A 15,657-nucleotide genomic window follows, 5' to 3' on the forward strand; every position below is an offset into this window, starting at 1 on the left:
CGAGACCAGGACGAAAGTTGCTGGCACTTCAGGGAGGCTGGGGGCACGCAGCACCTCTCCACCGCCCCCGGGTTTGTTTTCAGGGTCCTGGCTCCTGTGGCCTGGGGTCAGGACGGGTTGCTTCGACTCTGAGGGGTTCGAATTGCAGGTGTATAAGGAGCAGTGGCCTGCTGAGGGGGTTCTAGGGAGTGGCCTTTTGCAATTTTTCTCCCCAAACTTTGAGCTTCCTCACTGAAACTCTTCCATGTTTCAGCTTAAACATTATCCTGAGCAAAAATATCTTTTCTAACCTCACCTCTGGAATAAAACAGCTTTAGACAGAATCTGTGACGGCTCAGTCGGCATGATTTTCCATCACGCACTGAGACATGTCGATGAAAAAGCACAGAAATAAAGCGCTCAGGGCGGCCCATAAGCCAAGGCCCCCGAGTGGGGGGTCTTCTCTGCCGGCCCTGCTCGAACTCCCTCTTTTCAATCTTGTAGGAATCCCGGAAGCTAGGGTCGCGTTGTGGCTTGGGTGATTCTGGCTTCTGAACCCCCGGGCCTCCCCAGCCCTGGCCCTTCTCTGCGTTTCTCCTCCCCAGGAGAAGAAAGCCTTGGGAAAACCTTGCCTTCTTTTAAAAGCAAATGTGTAAGAGGGAGTAGGCAGACTCTTTAAAAATAATCAGGAGCTTTGGGTTCTAAATTGACTCGCATCGTGGTGAAGAATCTTAACTTCATCTCTGTGCCGGACCTTCTGGCACTTTGGAAGGGTTCTCCTGTGAGCCCTTGACTTGGAACTGAGGATAAAACCTTAACGGAAGAACACTTGAGGAGTGGAAACACGGGAATAAGGCACCACCGTGACGTTGTCCTGGACACCCAGGAGCAAGGAGGAACAGAGTGCTGTGAAGCCTCCTCCGTTCTTCGGGCGTGCATGCATCCTCGGCGTTCTGGCCCCTCCACTTCCCGTGGGAAAGAAACCGTCAAGTATTGCATTCGTGCTGGAGATGGGGAAGCTATTTTATTGATGTCCGCACCGGTGGACGAGGTTCTCATCACCTCCTGTCAGAGGGAGGCCTTTGAGTTCTTGGTGCGGAAGCTCAAAGTGTAAGGGGACGCCAAGGGGCCGGTGGAGGGCTCCGGGGAAGGAGGCCTGTGAACACCCAAAGGCCATGTGGGTGGATCCGAGTGTCTGAGGAGGAGCTGGCGGGAGAGGTCGACTGGAGTTCCCAGGAAGGATGCACGTGGGGTTCCATCCTGTGCAGGGGGCCTGGCCGAGGGGGCCTGGCCGCTGGCCCCTGGATAGATCATGGGTGGGGGGGCCTGGCCGTTGGCCCCTGGATAGATCATGGCAGGGGGCCTGGCCGCTGGCCCCTGGATAGATTATGGGGGGAGCCTGGCCGCTGGCCCCTGGATAGATCATGGGGGTAGCCTGGCCGCTGGCCCCTGGATAGATCATGGGGGGGGCGCCCGGCCGCTGGCCCCTGAATAGATCATGGGGGGGGGGGGGCCCGGCCACTGGCCCCTGTGCACGGGGCCGGAGGGGAGGCGGTTGGCCCGCTGCGCAGGTCCCGCTGTGCCGGGGTTTCCACTCAGGGGCTTTCCTTCCACCGCGTTGGTGTGTAGGGCTCACTAGTGACCGGAGATGTCTACCTCAGGGCCCACAGCAGGGCAGTCGGCCAGGCCCTCTCCTCGCCCAGCTCACGCACCTGTCACGCTAGGCTGCTTGGGACTGTCCCCTGTCCGGGTCGTCAGGGGGGCTCAGCCCCACGCCCCCAGTGCTGGCCGGTGAGAAGGATGGTGAAGGAGGGGCAGGGGTCCGGGTCTCACCTCCAGAAGCACTGGTACCAGCTGTTCCCACTGAGGCTCAGAGCCGAGTTCATGGGTTCCCTCCGGAGAGGGAAGCGGTCCCGCTGGCCCTGACGTTTTATTCATTGCTGCATCTGTTACATGGACTTTGTGTCACAGTTAAAGTCGCTGTCTCTTGGTTTAAATATGTAAAAGAAACTTTTTCTGCATCTTTGGTTTCTGTATACCTAAGTTTATTAAAGGTTACTGTTGTTAGGTGACACTGTATAAAATTGTATTTTACCTTTAGCAAAAAAAAATCCTATGTATTTCTTTTTTTTTTTTACATTTTCATCTGGTTTCTTGAAAACTTCAATAAATTTCATAAAGAGCCTTCCTAACAGGAAATGTTGGTAAATTAACTGTTGCAATAGTTAATGAAGCTCTAATGTCAGCATTGTTACTTTGTAACTTTAAGAAAATCATGCTTTTGTTTCATTGCCCTGGTTTTTAGCTGTTCGCTTATCATTGTCACAACTAGACTTACACCATTCTTGATATTCTGAAGAACTTCGGGGTTGTCCTCTGTATAATGACATTAAATAAATGTGTGAATGAATTGTAAATGTAGATAATTTTTCAATAGTTGTTTTCACATCTAAGCTTTAAAAAAAAAATCTCAGTGAACCAAAAAATGAAAAGCTTTTAAATGCTGTAACATTAAGGGCTCTGTTCATGTTTAGAGAACAAATAGCGCCAGGAATTGCTACCTCTTATTACTGGATTCTGAGTTTTTCCTAATTCGAAGCTTACTAAACGAAGTGTTTGTTCTCACCATCGGAGGTATTCCTTGTTTTCTGTGACCTTCCTCTAAGCCGAGTCCCCTGTGGGGAAGGACGCAGGCTGACTGCCGTGAGCTGGTGGCCGGTCTGTGCGGACGCCGGGAGGCCACCCGGTCGGCCGGAGCCCCAGGTGGCGGCGGGCAGGCTTCCTCCTCCAAGTCTCGAACGATTTGGGGGGGCTCTGTCAGCGCTGTTGGGGCCCCCGAGGTCCCCGGTGGAGAGGGAGCTCCGTGAGCGGGCAGCAGGGAAGGGCCGGCCCCTCACCCTGCGCAATGGTACCTCCGTCTTTGGAAGCTTCTCGGCAAGAATTCCGGGCTTGGACCTGCACGTCCCGCCCGGGGCTCGTGGGGGGCTCCCCACTCAGCTGTCACTCCCCGCCGTCTCGTGGGACGTCTGGGCCTGGAACGCGGGGCGGGCGAAGCCTCTGAACACTCCCTCCTGGCCGCCTCTCCCCGGGGTGGGCGACCAGCCTCCCTGGACTCCAGAACCCGCCCGACGGTGCGGCCTCCTGAGAGTGGGGCCTTCGCCTGCCCTTGACTCGGAGCTGCCGGCCGGGAGAGATGTCCAGTTCTCCGCCCTCAGTGTGACCCGCTCCTGCAGAAGCCAGACGCCGTCTCCTCGGCCCTGGAGTAGCTTTTAGGCCCTGAATTGTAGTAGATTCACGGAACTTTAAAAAGACACAGGTGCAACATTTTGATCTTTTAAAAACCAGTAGTTCTTACCTTAAGAAAATTAGTCCCATTTTTTTCTCCCTTGTTTGACTGCTGTTGAAACAGGCAATTCTGGACCAGCGGGTCTCTTTCTGAAAAGGCACAGAAAACCTAGGGGTGCCCAGCCCCACCCCATCTAGTGTCAGCAGCCTCTGACCTGCTTTCAGGTGGAAGCCGCGTAACCCCACTCGCAGTTGGAGGCTCCTGGAAGACGCAGAGGTCCGCAGACCAGAGGGGGTTTCAGATCCGCAGCAGGTCACCGGGCGGGGAGCCTGCAAGCCGCGGGAGAGCCTCCTTTCCCCAGCACGGTGCTCACCGGAGCCCGTAACTGAATATTCCCTAAGAATGTTCCCTTTTCCCCAGATGTCTGTAAACAACATCATCATTTTCTCTGGGTGACTTTTCCCGGGTTGAGTGGCCTCTTTGGAGGAAGTGTGTCACCATCCGTGTGACCTGTCAGTGGGCAGGTCAGGGCTGCCCAAGGGGAGTTGCTCCCTGGAGCCAAGGTGGCAGGCTGTGGTGGGCACTGGGCCTGGGGCAGGGCGGGGCCCAGGTGCCAGGGAATGGCCCAGAGGAGGCGCCGGCGGAGTGAGCCCCTTGCCGCCCCCTCCGCACCCACGTCCTAAAACTGGCTCGTCGAGTCCAGGACCCGAGCCTCACACGCAGCCACTCTGTCCTTTCCTTTGGTTCTCTTATGCAACCGTCTGGGCAGCGGGAGTGGTGGGATTCTTGTGGCTGAATCAGGGAAAACGTATCCATAGCTCGAAGTGGCCCCGGGGGAAGGCAGCCGGGTACTAACTCTCATCGCTTTTGTACCATCTCTGAAAGGGCCTCACTTTACGGAGACTCAGCCCTTAGTCTCCAGGGGCAGTGGGGCAGTTCAGGGAAGCTTCCGGCAGGCTGCCTCAGACCAGAGCCCCAGGGGCGGGTGCAGGCCCGCCCACAGGTGAGGCTGACCCGGCACCGGACCTCCGCCCGCGGCCCTTTCCTTCGGGGCTCAGGAGGCTGCTGGTCCGTCTGCAGCAGGACCCGTCCTGGGGCCGGGGCGGGCGACTCAGAGAGTTGATTGACCAGGCCTGGACCAGTGCCACCGGCCCGTCTGCCGGCCACCCCTCGAGGGCCTGAGGGGTGAGTCCAAGGTAGCCGGGGGTGGAGGGAAGCCGTGCTGGGACCCTGGGAGGCTTCAGGACGAGGCCTGTCTCTGGCCTCCGAGACCCTCACTCTCCCTCTTCTTGCTCTCGGGGCCTCAGCAGCGCCACAAAGAAAGATGTGTTCCATGGTTGTAAATCGTTTTTTAGCTGAAATGTTACTTTTTCTAAACATTCTTATGAAACAAGGTTTAATTCTATCAGCTTAGTATTATAATCAAACCCAAACTAAGAACTGGGGTGTTCTGATCAATTTTCATATGAAACCACTAGCAGGAATAAAGCGGCAACTTTGGTGAGAACAGATCGGCCTCCTGAATGTTAGACTCAGGAGTTGCCGCTGCTCCTGAAGCGGGCTTCCTTGCTGGGGGCTGGTAGGATGGCTCGTGGATTCCGGGCTGGAGAGAGCTGGTGCTTCAGGGGTGTTTGTAAAGCCCTTTCTTGCCAGCTGTTCAGTGTCCGGGGGACAGACCAGCAGCTTCCCAGCTGTCTGGACAGCTGGACACCAGCAGGGTCTCTGAGGCCAGATGCTCGGTTCTCCTGAGAAAACCCTCAGGGAGGAGGCAGGCAGAAGACAGACCACCCTCAGGAGCGGCCGTCCGAACCGTGCTCCCGGTTCACACGTGCAGCCGGCCTCCCCTCGGGAGTGGTCTGCAGTCTCTGACGGAGGCCCGCCAGTGTGATTCCCCTTTTTCTCACTGTCGCCCGGTAACTAGCTTCTAGACGGAAGCAAAGGCTTAAAGAAATCAGGTGACTTTTCACATCTTGTTTGGGATAGTGTTCACAGACCTGGAAATTTGTAGCTTCCGTGTTGCAATACATGTAACCTTAAGATTATTAATAAATGGATGCCAGACCGTGACGTGCATCCCAGTGAGTGTGAAGAAATATGAGTGCTGGTGGTTGCATGAGGCTCAGCTCTCTCGGGTGCGTCTTGAGCTCGGGGGGCCCCCCGCCCCCACCGGTGCGGTCCCCGCACCCACCGCAGCCGAGTGCCTGCAGGGCCCTGTCCCGTGTCCACCCCCACGGCCCGGCCCTCCTTTCCCTACCCGCTGGGCCCTGTGCGCTGGTGCGGAGGCTGGAGGGGCGCCGCCATCACCACCCTCAGCAGAGCAGACCTTGTAAGAAATGCCTCTAGGCTCTGTTCCTGGACAACACCGGCTCTGGGGGACGGGGCGCAGGCTCTGGGCTGCACTGGGCGAGCTGGCCTGGGAGCGGGGGAACCCCTCGGCGGCCCGAGCTGCAGCCCCTGGGGAGGACAGTGAACAGCACCCCCGCCCAACCCTGGGAGGTGCCCCTCGCCTTTGGGCAGTGATGCTTCAAAGCACCCAGGCCCTGAGAGACCACTCTTGCCCAGGCCAGCCCTGCCCAAAGCGTGCCAGTCAAGCAGCTCAGCGGCCTCCCCCGAGTTAGGGACTAAATACACGGACACAGAGGGTCTGTGAGAAACCCTGGCTCCCAAACCCACACCAGACCCGGCGTGACCCCGGGGCGCTGCTGGAAGGGCTGAGTGACTGTGACTGTCTCTGCTGCCCCGTGTTTTGCTGGATTAATGGAAACTGCTTTGTTTGCAGGGTTTACTGTCAGCCCCAAACCAGGCCACTTCTCCAGGTGGGACTGTAGTGTAGCGACCCCACACCTGCTCGGACGTCCTCGCCCCGGCCCGCGTCTCAAGGGAGCAGCCGCAGCACAGCACCGGCAGCGTCGGACCTTAAGCAGCGCCGCGTGGAGGGCAGGCCGCGAGGAGGAGCTTGGTGGGCGCGGCGCTGCGCGCCCCAACAAGTTGTTTCCATTTTTAAACTATTCTTTTGGGGCTGCAGTAAAAAAATGAGAAATGAGGTTTTCTTGCTTTTTACTCTAAAATTCAATGTAATTAAAATGTTATATATATATATAATTATACATATATACATAGTGTAAAGTAAAAATGTTTCTTGGACAAGAAATCCCCTTAAATCCAACTGTTTATAAATAGTACTTCACTGTTTCTGCACTGAGTATTTTTAATACTTTAGGTGATCAGGAGACAACCTGGAATGCACTCATAAAGTTGTTACAAGTTGTTTCTTGTAATTCAGGAAGACAAATGCTGCAATCATAGATTTTTAAAAGTTGTTTGCACTTAAAATAGATTAATGCTGTTAAAAAGTTATTTTGAATATGGGTGTAGTGGACCGCCAAGGTGTGGCACAAACATGCCCTTTTTTAATCTGTTAGCATTTATTTTAATACTCTCGCTCCAATGCAGTCAGCTCTGTATTATATGTATAAATAATGTAAGTCGGCAGTTGGGGAAAGGGTCACTTCAGTAAGTAATTTTCATCATCTAAGAGTGATATTTCTAATTCACACAAAGTTAATATTAAAGCTATCTTGAATATACCACTCGTCTGTCTTCCATTAAACCGGCTCATCTGGGGAGATCTCTGCTTCTCTGGCCGCTTCCTGCCATGTCCCCATCTTCAGCCTTGGCGGGCCGTGGCATGACTCTGGTTTCAGCGAACCGTTTTCTCCTTACAGCTTAAAGCCCACGAGCCCACCTTCTGTCGTTGAGCGCTCTCACCCGCGACTCTCTGGTTGTGTGTGAAAATGCTTTGTTACCCATGTGGCGAAAAGGCTAATGAGATGACGTGGGACTTTGATTTGGCTGGAACCAGCTGGCCGGCAGCTCTGAGCACAGGTCGGGCCCACACCCGTGTGCGACCTGCAGGCGACCACTACGGCGTGCAGCTGCCGAGCGGACACACTGCTGTTACAATCACACACAGCCGAGCCCTCTGAAGGCCTTTATTCGGTCAGGCTCTAAACCATGGTGCCTAAAACACATTTCTCAGGGATCCCAGTAAACCAGGGGCACGTCCCAGTGACGTTAGGCTAGAAAAGATGCGAACACACTGCACTCACTCCCCTGCCATCATCTATGTGAACGTACCCACAGGATCATGCTGCTGTTGCAGAAACACTCCCATCAGCGCAGGTCTTGGCTTCCTTCCCGAGGGGCGAGGAAGGTCGGGGAGCCAGCTCTCCAGCGGCCGCCTCGCCTCACAGCCGGTCGGGTCTGGGTGTAGAGACCCCCGGCGCCCGGGCAGCAGGGCCAGGTGGCCGCCTGTGCCCAGAGGCCCAGCCAGTGCAGGCCCACGGGGCGCAGAGCCCTGGGGAGGGCGGGGCCCCTGGGGCAGCAGGACTGTGCTGCTCAAACCCAGGAGAGCGGAGCCCCCCGGGGGCCCCAGGACCTCACGGTCCGCCCGGGAGCCCAGCCCAGCACCACGCTGGGGGGACGGGCGCAGTCACTGCAGAGTCCTTCACGTTTCTGTATTTAAAGTGGGTTACGACGTCCCTGAACTGCACTTAGAGCTGCCCTCGCTTGGAGCTGGCTCTGAGCGGGCCCCATCCCCGGCCGCTCCCTCATCTGAGCCCTCAGCGCCCCCGGCTCCCGCCCCCCAACCCTGGACGTGGACCCCAGGCCCTCCACCCTTCTCGGCCTGACGCCACCCCCACATGGGAGGACCCTGAAGCCAGCCCCTCCCCATGCGCCCGGCCCAGAAGGCCCTCAGGCCTCCCCCTGTTCCTGGGCGCCCCGCCCCCGCCCGGGAAACGCCAGCCCCCTACCCTAGCCCCCCCGTCTGTCCCTCCCGTCCCTCCGCCTTTCTGCGGCCACCGCTGCTCTGCCCCGCCCCCCCCACCACCAGGGGAAACGGGTCTTCTGTGCCCATTTACTGTCTGCCCCCCGGGCCATCAGAGCCGTGCCCTCTACCCATGGAGGCGACCTGCCCGCGGCCCGCCCCTCGCCTGCTGCCGTGCCGGGCGCCCTCCTCAGGAGGCTGCGCCCAAGTCTCCCCAGCAGAGCCAGTGCCCCTGATGCGCCCACAGAAGTCAGGATAAAGGACGGTCGGGACACGCATTCAACTCGGCAAACAGGAGGATCCGACACCATGAGGACAGCTTACTCTTTAATAAAATCAGGGGTCTCCGGAGGTACAATCTGGAAGCTGAAACGTGCTAAACACTAGCGCTGACGGACTACAGGCGTGCGGAGCCCGTGGTGAACCAGCCTAACACATAGTAACAGTATAATCTCTCTTCTGATTCATATAAAAATTACAAAATATCCCTGCCCCAACCCTTACATTATGAAATGAAATAAAACCCTAGGAGGTGGTTTTACAGATGTATTAGACTTGAACACACAGTAAAGCCGCCCTCTGGACACGGCTGTCTTGGCCAGCGGCCCCAGGCCGAGACAGTGGCGCGGGTCTGGGGGCAGCTCTCCCGGGACAGGACGCCCGGCCCTGGGGAGCCCCCGGCCCGCTCGCTGGCGCGGCGGCGGGGAGCCAGCCGAGCAGGGGGCCGCGGCACTCAGTAGCCCCCACCTCTGCGCTCTATCGTGGGCAGGCGGTACTGTTTCAGGCTGGGCTTGATGTCCTTCTGCGTGTCTGTCTGTCAGAGAGAATGACAGATGCTCAGTGGGGGCCGGGGTGGGCGGGAGCACAGGGCGGGGGGACGCGGGACGCCCACCTTCTGGGCCGCACCGACGCACTTGAGGGGTCTCAGCAGCGGCACCTTCGGGGCGAACACTGACTGCAGGGCCGGGCTGGAGTAGGAGGCCAGCGTGGCCGCTCCCGACAGCTTCAGCCTGGGCAGCTCCATCAGGTAGGCCGGCCCCTGCCTCCGGGGGTGGTTCTCCTCTGGCCTCGCGGGCTGTTTCTACAAACAAGGACGGCCAGGTGAAGGCAGGATGCCAACCCCCCTGCGGGAATTAGGCAGGGCAACAGGGGCGCTCCTACGCTCCTGCCTCACACGATTCTGGACCGCGAGGTGTGACCACACGGTGACTGGCCCACACACGCCGTGTCCCAGGCAGAAAGTCGGGGGCCGCTCCCAGGCCAGGCCTGCGCTGACTGCGGTCAGGGGCAGGGTGCGGTCTTGCGTCCCACTCTGACCCCTGGGTTTGGCCGCGCGGCCTGCAGCCTGCTTCTGTGGCCAGTGAGCTAATGGATTTCACAGCTTTTAACGGCTGAAGAAAATTTCACGGCACGCGAAAACTGTATGAGATTCCAACGTCAGGGTCCAGTTTCATCAGACTCCATCTGCACCACGCGTTCACGCGAGGTCCAGGCACCGCAGCCGGGAGTGGGCCTCGGCTCTGCCTGCAGGGGGCTCCCTGGGCAGGTGTCGGCAAGGAAAACACGCGCACCTGACCAGCAGGCGGGGCGGCGGGGGGACAGCGGTCACCGGGGCCAAGTGAGGGGCTCAGGCTGGCGGAGTGGGGTGTCCACGGCGGGGCTGAGCGGCTGCCCCCACCCCCCGGAAGATGAAGGGCGGGCAGGCTGCGGGAGAGCGGGAGGCGAGGTTTGAGCTCCGTCGCCTCCTGGACGTGCACACAGGCCAGCAGGGCCCGGCCCCGGGGTCTCGCTCTCTTGAGGGCAGCCTGGCCACAGGGACACCCGCGTCCTCGGCCCCCAGCAGACGGACCCTCAATGCACGCCGGGCTGAGTGAGGAAGGGCGGAGGAGCAGTCGCCACGCAGCTCGGAGCCTGCACACGGCTGTGAAGGGGGCTGGGGGCCTGAAGGTGATGCTCTCACAAGGAGAAGCCACAGCTGCTAAGAGCGTGCGCAGCAAGCGCCGGCGGCCCGCTGCTCCCGCAGGGCTCAGCGGCCAAGGGGTCGCCTGGCCAGGGGTGGCCTCCCTGCGCCCCCAGCCAGGGTGGCCTGAGGGACACGACAACGTGACCGGCGCTGGGTCGGGTGCAGCCTGGCCCTGGGGGTGGGAGGACCCGCCCGTGAGGCTGTGGACGGAGCTGGTGGGTATCAAGGGCGGGGCCGTGGGAGCCGGCGCCCACGCCCGGCACGGGCCGTCGCTGTCTGGTTTGGCGGCAGGTCGCTGACAGCCCCTCCGGGCGGGTGGGGGGCCCTCCAGGGCGTCTGCCTGGGAGACACAGGGGTCCCTGCGGCCGTTGGCTCCCCCGATCACACAGTACCTGCTTCCGGCCCTCCTGCGCCGTCTGCCAGGTGCTGTTGAGCTCTGGGGCCGTGGGGCGCTCGGGGAAGGGAGCGGGGGCCTTCCGCCTGGCCCTGGCCAGCGCCTGCTTCTCGGCCGCCCTGTGGGGGGCACAGAAGGGCCCCTCTCTTGAGAACCCACGTGGTGTCCGCCACCTCCAGTCTCCGGCCTGTTGCTCCCCTGCCTCGCTCACGCGCGTCTCACCCACTGACCTCCGGGGAGCTCGCCCCTTCTCTGCCTCAGCCTGACAGCCTCTGGGCTCTGCGCTCCAGGACTCGAGGCAGGTGGTGACAGAGGGGTGGTCAGATGCCCCGGGGCAGGCACTCCCCACGTCGACGCCGCCCAGCTCACTCTGGAGCCTCAGAGGAGCAGGCTCACCCCACTAGCCCGCTCTGCTCTGACTCCCTGGGCTCAACATTGGAGCCTTGACCTCGACTGGAAGGCAGCCACAGGCCCTCCTCCTACCCTCCCTGATGCCACTGTAGCCTCCTTTTGGAAAAAAGTCCAAGAGAGCAGCGAGAGGTGGGTTCCCAGAGGTATGGGGCACTGTTCCCGGGACCACCTGTCCCTCTGCGCGCCCTGGCCCCTCCGCGCGCCCCCCCGGCCCCCTCCGTGTGCCCCTCGGCCCCCCGCGCGCCCCTCGGCCCCTCCACGCCCCCCCCGGCCCCTCCGCACGCGCCCCTTGGCCCCTCCACGCCCCCCTGGCCCCTCCGCGTGTCTCCCCCTGCCCCTCCGCACCCCCGGTCCCCTCCGCGCGCCCCTCGGCCCCAGCAGGGCGCCCACCTCTGCCCCTGGAAGTAAGGGTGCTGCAGGGCCTGGTGGGCAGTGATTCTCTCGTCGGGATCATAGGCCACCATGGCGTGCAGGAGGGAGAGGCATTGCGGGGACAGACTGGTGGTCAGTAGAGGTATCCCTGATCCCTTTTTAAAAGGAAAATCAAAACTCATAGCTCTCGACCTGCATTAAAAGCCCAATGATAATAAACGGTCACGCCGCCATTTAGAGCACGTGGCCGGTCCAGCATCAAGACTGCACAAGGACCTGCGCTGAAGGGAACAGTTTACATCTAACAGTGGGGCGGGGAGGCAGGAAGTCGTCCAGACTCTGAGAGCAGAGGGACCCTCAGGCAGCCGCGGCCCTGGGCTCCGTTACAGCCTCCGTGCGACCCAGGGCAGCGGGCGCCAGGGAGAGGCACCAGGAGAGGGGAGGTCTCTGTGCTTCCACTCACTTTTCCTGTGAACCTAAAACTGCTCCAAAATATTAAATCTGTTTTTAAAACGGGTGTGTGTGTGAAATCTCATGCTCTAAATACAAGAAAACTTTCCCTTGAAAAGACTAACATAACATTCCCACCAGAGAAGAATGAAAGAAAATTTAAAAAAAGAACAAGACCCCAACATAGTTGTCATCTCCGTACCTTCCTAGGGTCTGGGAGCTGCTGGGTGCTGCCCACCCCTCACGTCCCCGGGGCCCCCTGAGAGCCCGGCTCCCCCAAGTCCCCGCCCAGGGGTCAGTGTGGCGGGGCATCGGGCGGAGCTGCCCCAGGCCAGGCATGCGGCCTGTGCTGGGAGCCATCCTCACCCAAGGCTCCGAGGTCCGAGTGAACCCCTGGGGACACCTCCCAACTGCCCGGCCGAGCGGCTGTGCCGGGCCCTCGGGGAACAGCGGCGGGGCGAGCCCTGGGGCGGGGCCCGGGGCCTGCACTCACTGCTTGAACTTGGTGAGGGTCTTCTCAGCAGGCGTGCCCATGACGTCGTGGATCCTGGAGATCTGGTCCAGCTCGTTGGCGCCAGGGAAGAGCGGCTGCAGGCTGGGTGGGATCAAGGCTGCCGTCAGGGCCCGGACCCTCCAGGCGGCAGAGGGACCTCCAGCACGCGCCCCCGCCCGCCCCCGCCCCGGGCCTTCCTCCTCCACTGTGCCCACGTCGGGGTCCTTCTAAGGCACAGAGCCCACTCCTGAATCTGCACAGCTGGGTCTCCACCAGCTGCGAGAGGAAACCCCCAGCGCCTCTCACCACCGGGGGAGCGCGGTCCACAACAGTGCAGGCCGGGCCAGGCCAGACGGCGTGGACAAACGAGGTCCACGGAGCCTTTCGGTTTCCGAGCCTTCACAGAGCTGGGACTCGTGGATAAAAGGGCTCCGGCGCCTCTCGCCTCCCTCCAAACTGACTCGAGCGACTGTGCTGTGCTACGCTTAGTCCTCAGTCTGTCCGACTCTTTGGGACCCCGTGGGCTGTAGCCCACCAGGCTCCCCTGTCCAGGGGATTCTCCAGGCAAGAATACTGGAGCGGTTGCCATGCCCTCCTCCAGGGGATCTTCCTGACCCGTGGATTGAACCCAGGTCTCCCACATTGCAGGCAGATTCTTTACCGTCTGAACCACCGGGGAAGCCAAGGGACTTAAGCACATGAGAAAAGACCATCTGTTGGAACTTTATCAGCGAAACTACCAGTCTCCTTTCCAAAAATAACACTCACTTATCAACAGGGAAGCTCTAGAATCAGCTGCGCCCTGGAGGGCCTGTGCATTTATCGAGGGGCCAGTGGACGCCCTGGGTCCTCCCGCCTTGCTGGGCTCTGCTCCTCTGACCGGGTCACTCCGACGTAAATCACCCCCCCACACCCCGGAGCAGGAGGGTGCGCCCCCTCCTCCCTTCCCGGCCTCTACTGTGGCCTTGCTCCGCCCAGAGCTGGAGCCAAGGCTGGGGTGGGGGCAGCATGCTCAGGGCCGGGGCACTCTGGACTCCTGCTGCTCCTCAGCCCTGGGGCCTGAGAGCCCGTGGGAATGACTGGACTCTGAAGGCAGACTAGGGGCACGGCAGGCCCCACACGGCGCTGGAAGCACGCCCTGGCTCCGTTCCTTCACGGGCTTCATCGGTTATACCGCTGATAAGGCCACACGGAGAGGCTCGGCCACCCAGGGCCGGGCATCCGCTGGGAGAGAAGTAACTGACAGTGTTCCTCCCTCCACGCTGGGCAGACAAGGGGAGCGGTCCGCCCGCTTCCCGTCAGGTTCAAGGGCAGCCACGACACGAGAAGGACCGTTCCAGGCGCTCAGGAGAGCGTGAAGGGCGGGCCTGGCGGGAAGCCGCTGGATGCTCCCCCAGGGGCCCAGCGCTACCTGGCCATCTCGTAGAGCACGCAGCCCGCGCTCCACAGGTCCATCTTGAAGCCGTAGAAGCCGTCGGTGAGGAGGCACTCAGGGGCCCGGTACCAGCGGGTGGAGATGTACTCGGTGTACGGCTGCCTGGAGTAGACGCTCCGGCACGAGCCGAAGTCCCCGAGCTTCAGGACATCCTGCTGCGAGCGGGGAGACACGGGGACAAGGAACGTCTCACCAAGTAGCGACCATCACACAGGCCATTCCAGGGACTGGCGCACTGACACAAGGACGCCTGGCATCTACACGAGCTTGCAGACCATAGAGTGCTGGCTCTGTAAGCATCTGTGAAGTTGCCGCTGACCCATGAGGAAGTGGGGTCTCTATCCAGTGGATCACATTTACAAATATTCTGGCTGTGTTTTATAGACATTTCAAAATGTCTGCAAAACGTCTACGGGCTGTGCAAATGTTTAAGTCACAGTCTAAGTCTACAGATGAATTCTACACCCTGGTCATATTCCCCGTTATGCCTCAAACAGGTTTCAAGGCGTTTCTTCCAGCTTCTCTCTCTCTCATACTCAAGTCGTAAAACGCATGCTGTCAATAAACATGAAGTCTCTGGCAGGCACCCGCGGCTACAGCCCACGTTAAACAGCACTTCTCTCGGCCAGACGATGAAGAAACCTACACTGAAAGCCTTGTCCCTTTTTCCCATTCCCAATACAGTCAACAAAAATTAAGGCACATAAAAAGGCAAGAAACAACGGTCTGAAGAGGCGAAGCATGCATCAAAACCAGACTCAGATGTGGCACAGGTTTTAGAATTTTAGAATTATCAGACAGGAAATTAAAAAAAATATATATATGATTAATGTAAGGGTTCCAGGGGAAAAAGAAGACAGCATGCAAGTTCAGATGGGAAATGTAAGAAGAGAGATGGAAACCCTAAGAAAAAATCAAAAGAAAACATCAGAAATAAAAAAACACTGGAAGAAAAATTTTAAATGACTGATAGGTTCATCAACAGACTCATCAGCCAAGGAAAGAGTCAGTGAGCGTGAAGATGTGCCAACAGAAACCTCCCAAACTGAAATGCAAAGCAATAGAAGAACATCAAAAACAGAGCCAAACATCCAGGAGCTGTGAGACAATTTCAAAAGTTGTGGCGTGCACACACTACAATGCGGACAAATCTCAGAAGGACGATGCTGAGTGAAAGAAGTCAGACCACAGAAGGGTGTATACCATGTAATTCCATTTACAGAACATTCTAGAAGACACAGTAATTCTATTATGACAGAAAGTCAGCTTGTCTTTCCTGGGGACAAGGGACAGGAAGGCAAAGGTTACCAAAGGCAAGAGGAAGCTTTTGGGGGCAGTGGCTTTGTTTGTTGACTAGGATGATGGTTTCATGGGTATGTACAAATGCCCAAACCTAACAAACTGTACACTTTACACATGTACAGTTTAAGGGCTTTTGAGTGAGACAGACCTGAGCTCAAATCCTGCCTCTTCCCCTTTTATATTTACAGCATTTAGAATAATTTATCAATAAATGGAGTTTATTTTTATACACAGTGTATAAGAAGGGTGCCTTTTTCCAGATGTGCAGTTATGTTCATGGCATTTATTAATGATTTTTTTCCCAAAACTGGAAGGGGAAAAAAAAATAACAAACATGACATCCATTGGGATTGAAAGCATATCCAGTGAAAAGCTTTTTATATTCTATCTTCATTCTGATATCAATTTTTCATATAAAAGTTCTTACCTTTACTAATATATTTTCTGGTTTTACATCTCTGTGAAATATTCCATTTCTGCATTCAACATGAAAAGAAGGCCAGAATTAATTGCACCTCATTCAAATTCTTCCACACTGCATTTTCTAATGAATGGTAACACATTCTATCAATCTGAAAGCCTCCAAGTCTCCACGTGAGTACCTGTGCATGTGGTCCAGAGACTTACACAGCTGGTACATGTAGTGAGTGATTTTCTTCTCTGATAACGGGTGTCTTCTTCCTGTGCAATCAAGGAGAGAGCCAAATATGGTTACCAATATCCCCATTTTTAATAATGTGCAAA

General features: G+C 57.9%; 2 protein-coding genes across 18 annotated transcripts in view; one reads left to right on the forward strand and one right to left on the reverse strand.

Moving 5' to 3' along the window:
• WDR20 (WD repeat domain 20) overlaps positions 1-6,852 on the forward strand; it is a 64,270-nt gene extending 57,418 nt beyond the window's left edge. For all 9 annotated transcript variants that reach the window (XM_043921621.1, XM_043921629.1, XM_043921617.1 and 6 more), the window contains one exon: positions 6,045-6,852. In XM_043921621.1, the coding sequence (XP_043777556.1) occupies positions 6,045-6,098 (54 nt within the window). In that variant the 3' untranslated portion in view covers positions 6,099-6,852. The remainder of the gene's footprint in view (positions 1-6,044) is intronic.
• A 1,555-nt stretch (positions 6,853-8,407) lies between these two features.
• Positions 8,408-15,657, reverse strand: part of MOK (MOK protein kinase) — a 40,837-nt gene continuing 33,587 nt past the window's right edge. For 5 of the 9 annotated variants that reach the window (XM_043922145.1, XM_043922153.1, XM_043922149.1 and 2 more), the window contains 8 exons: positions 15,516-15,594; positions 15,341-15,389; positions 13,588-13,766; positions 12,177-12,278; positions 11,252-11,425; positions 10,449-10,569; positions 8,986-9,174; positions 8,408-8,907 (listed from right to left, as the gene is read on the reverse strand). In XM_043922145.1, the coding sequence (XP_043778080.1) occupies positions 8,827-8,907; positions 8,986-9,174; positions 10,449-10,569; positions 11,252-11,425; positions 12,177-12,278; positions 13,588-13,766; positions 15,341-15,389; positions 15,516-15,594 (974 nt within the window). In that variant the 3' untranslated portion in view covers positions 8,408-8,826. Of the gene's footprint in view, positions 8,908-8,985; positions 9,175-10,448; positions 10,570-11,251; positions 11,426-12,176; positions 12,279-13,587; positions 13,767-15,340; positions 15,390-15,515; positions 15,595-15,657 lie in introns of those variants that run through there. The other 4 variants (XM_043922148.1, XM_043922147.1, XM_043922150.1 and 1 more) reach the window with 4 other exon arrangements.

The sequence above is a fragment of the Cervus elaphus genome, chromosome 13 (genome assembly GCF_910594005.1).
Source record: "Cervus elaphus chromosome 13, mCerEla1.1, whole genome shotgun sequence".
Lineage (NCBI taxonomy): Eukaryota > Metazoa > Chordata > Mammalia > Artiodactyla > Cervidae > Cervus > Cervus elaphus.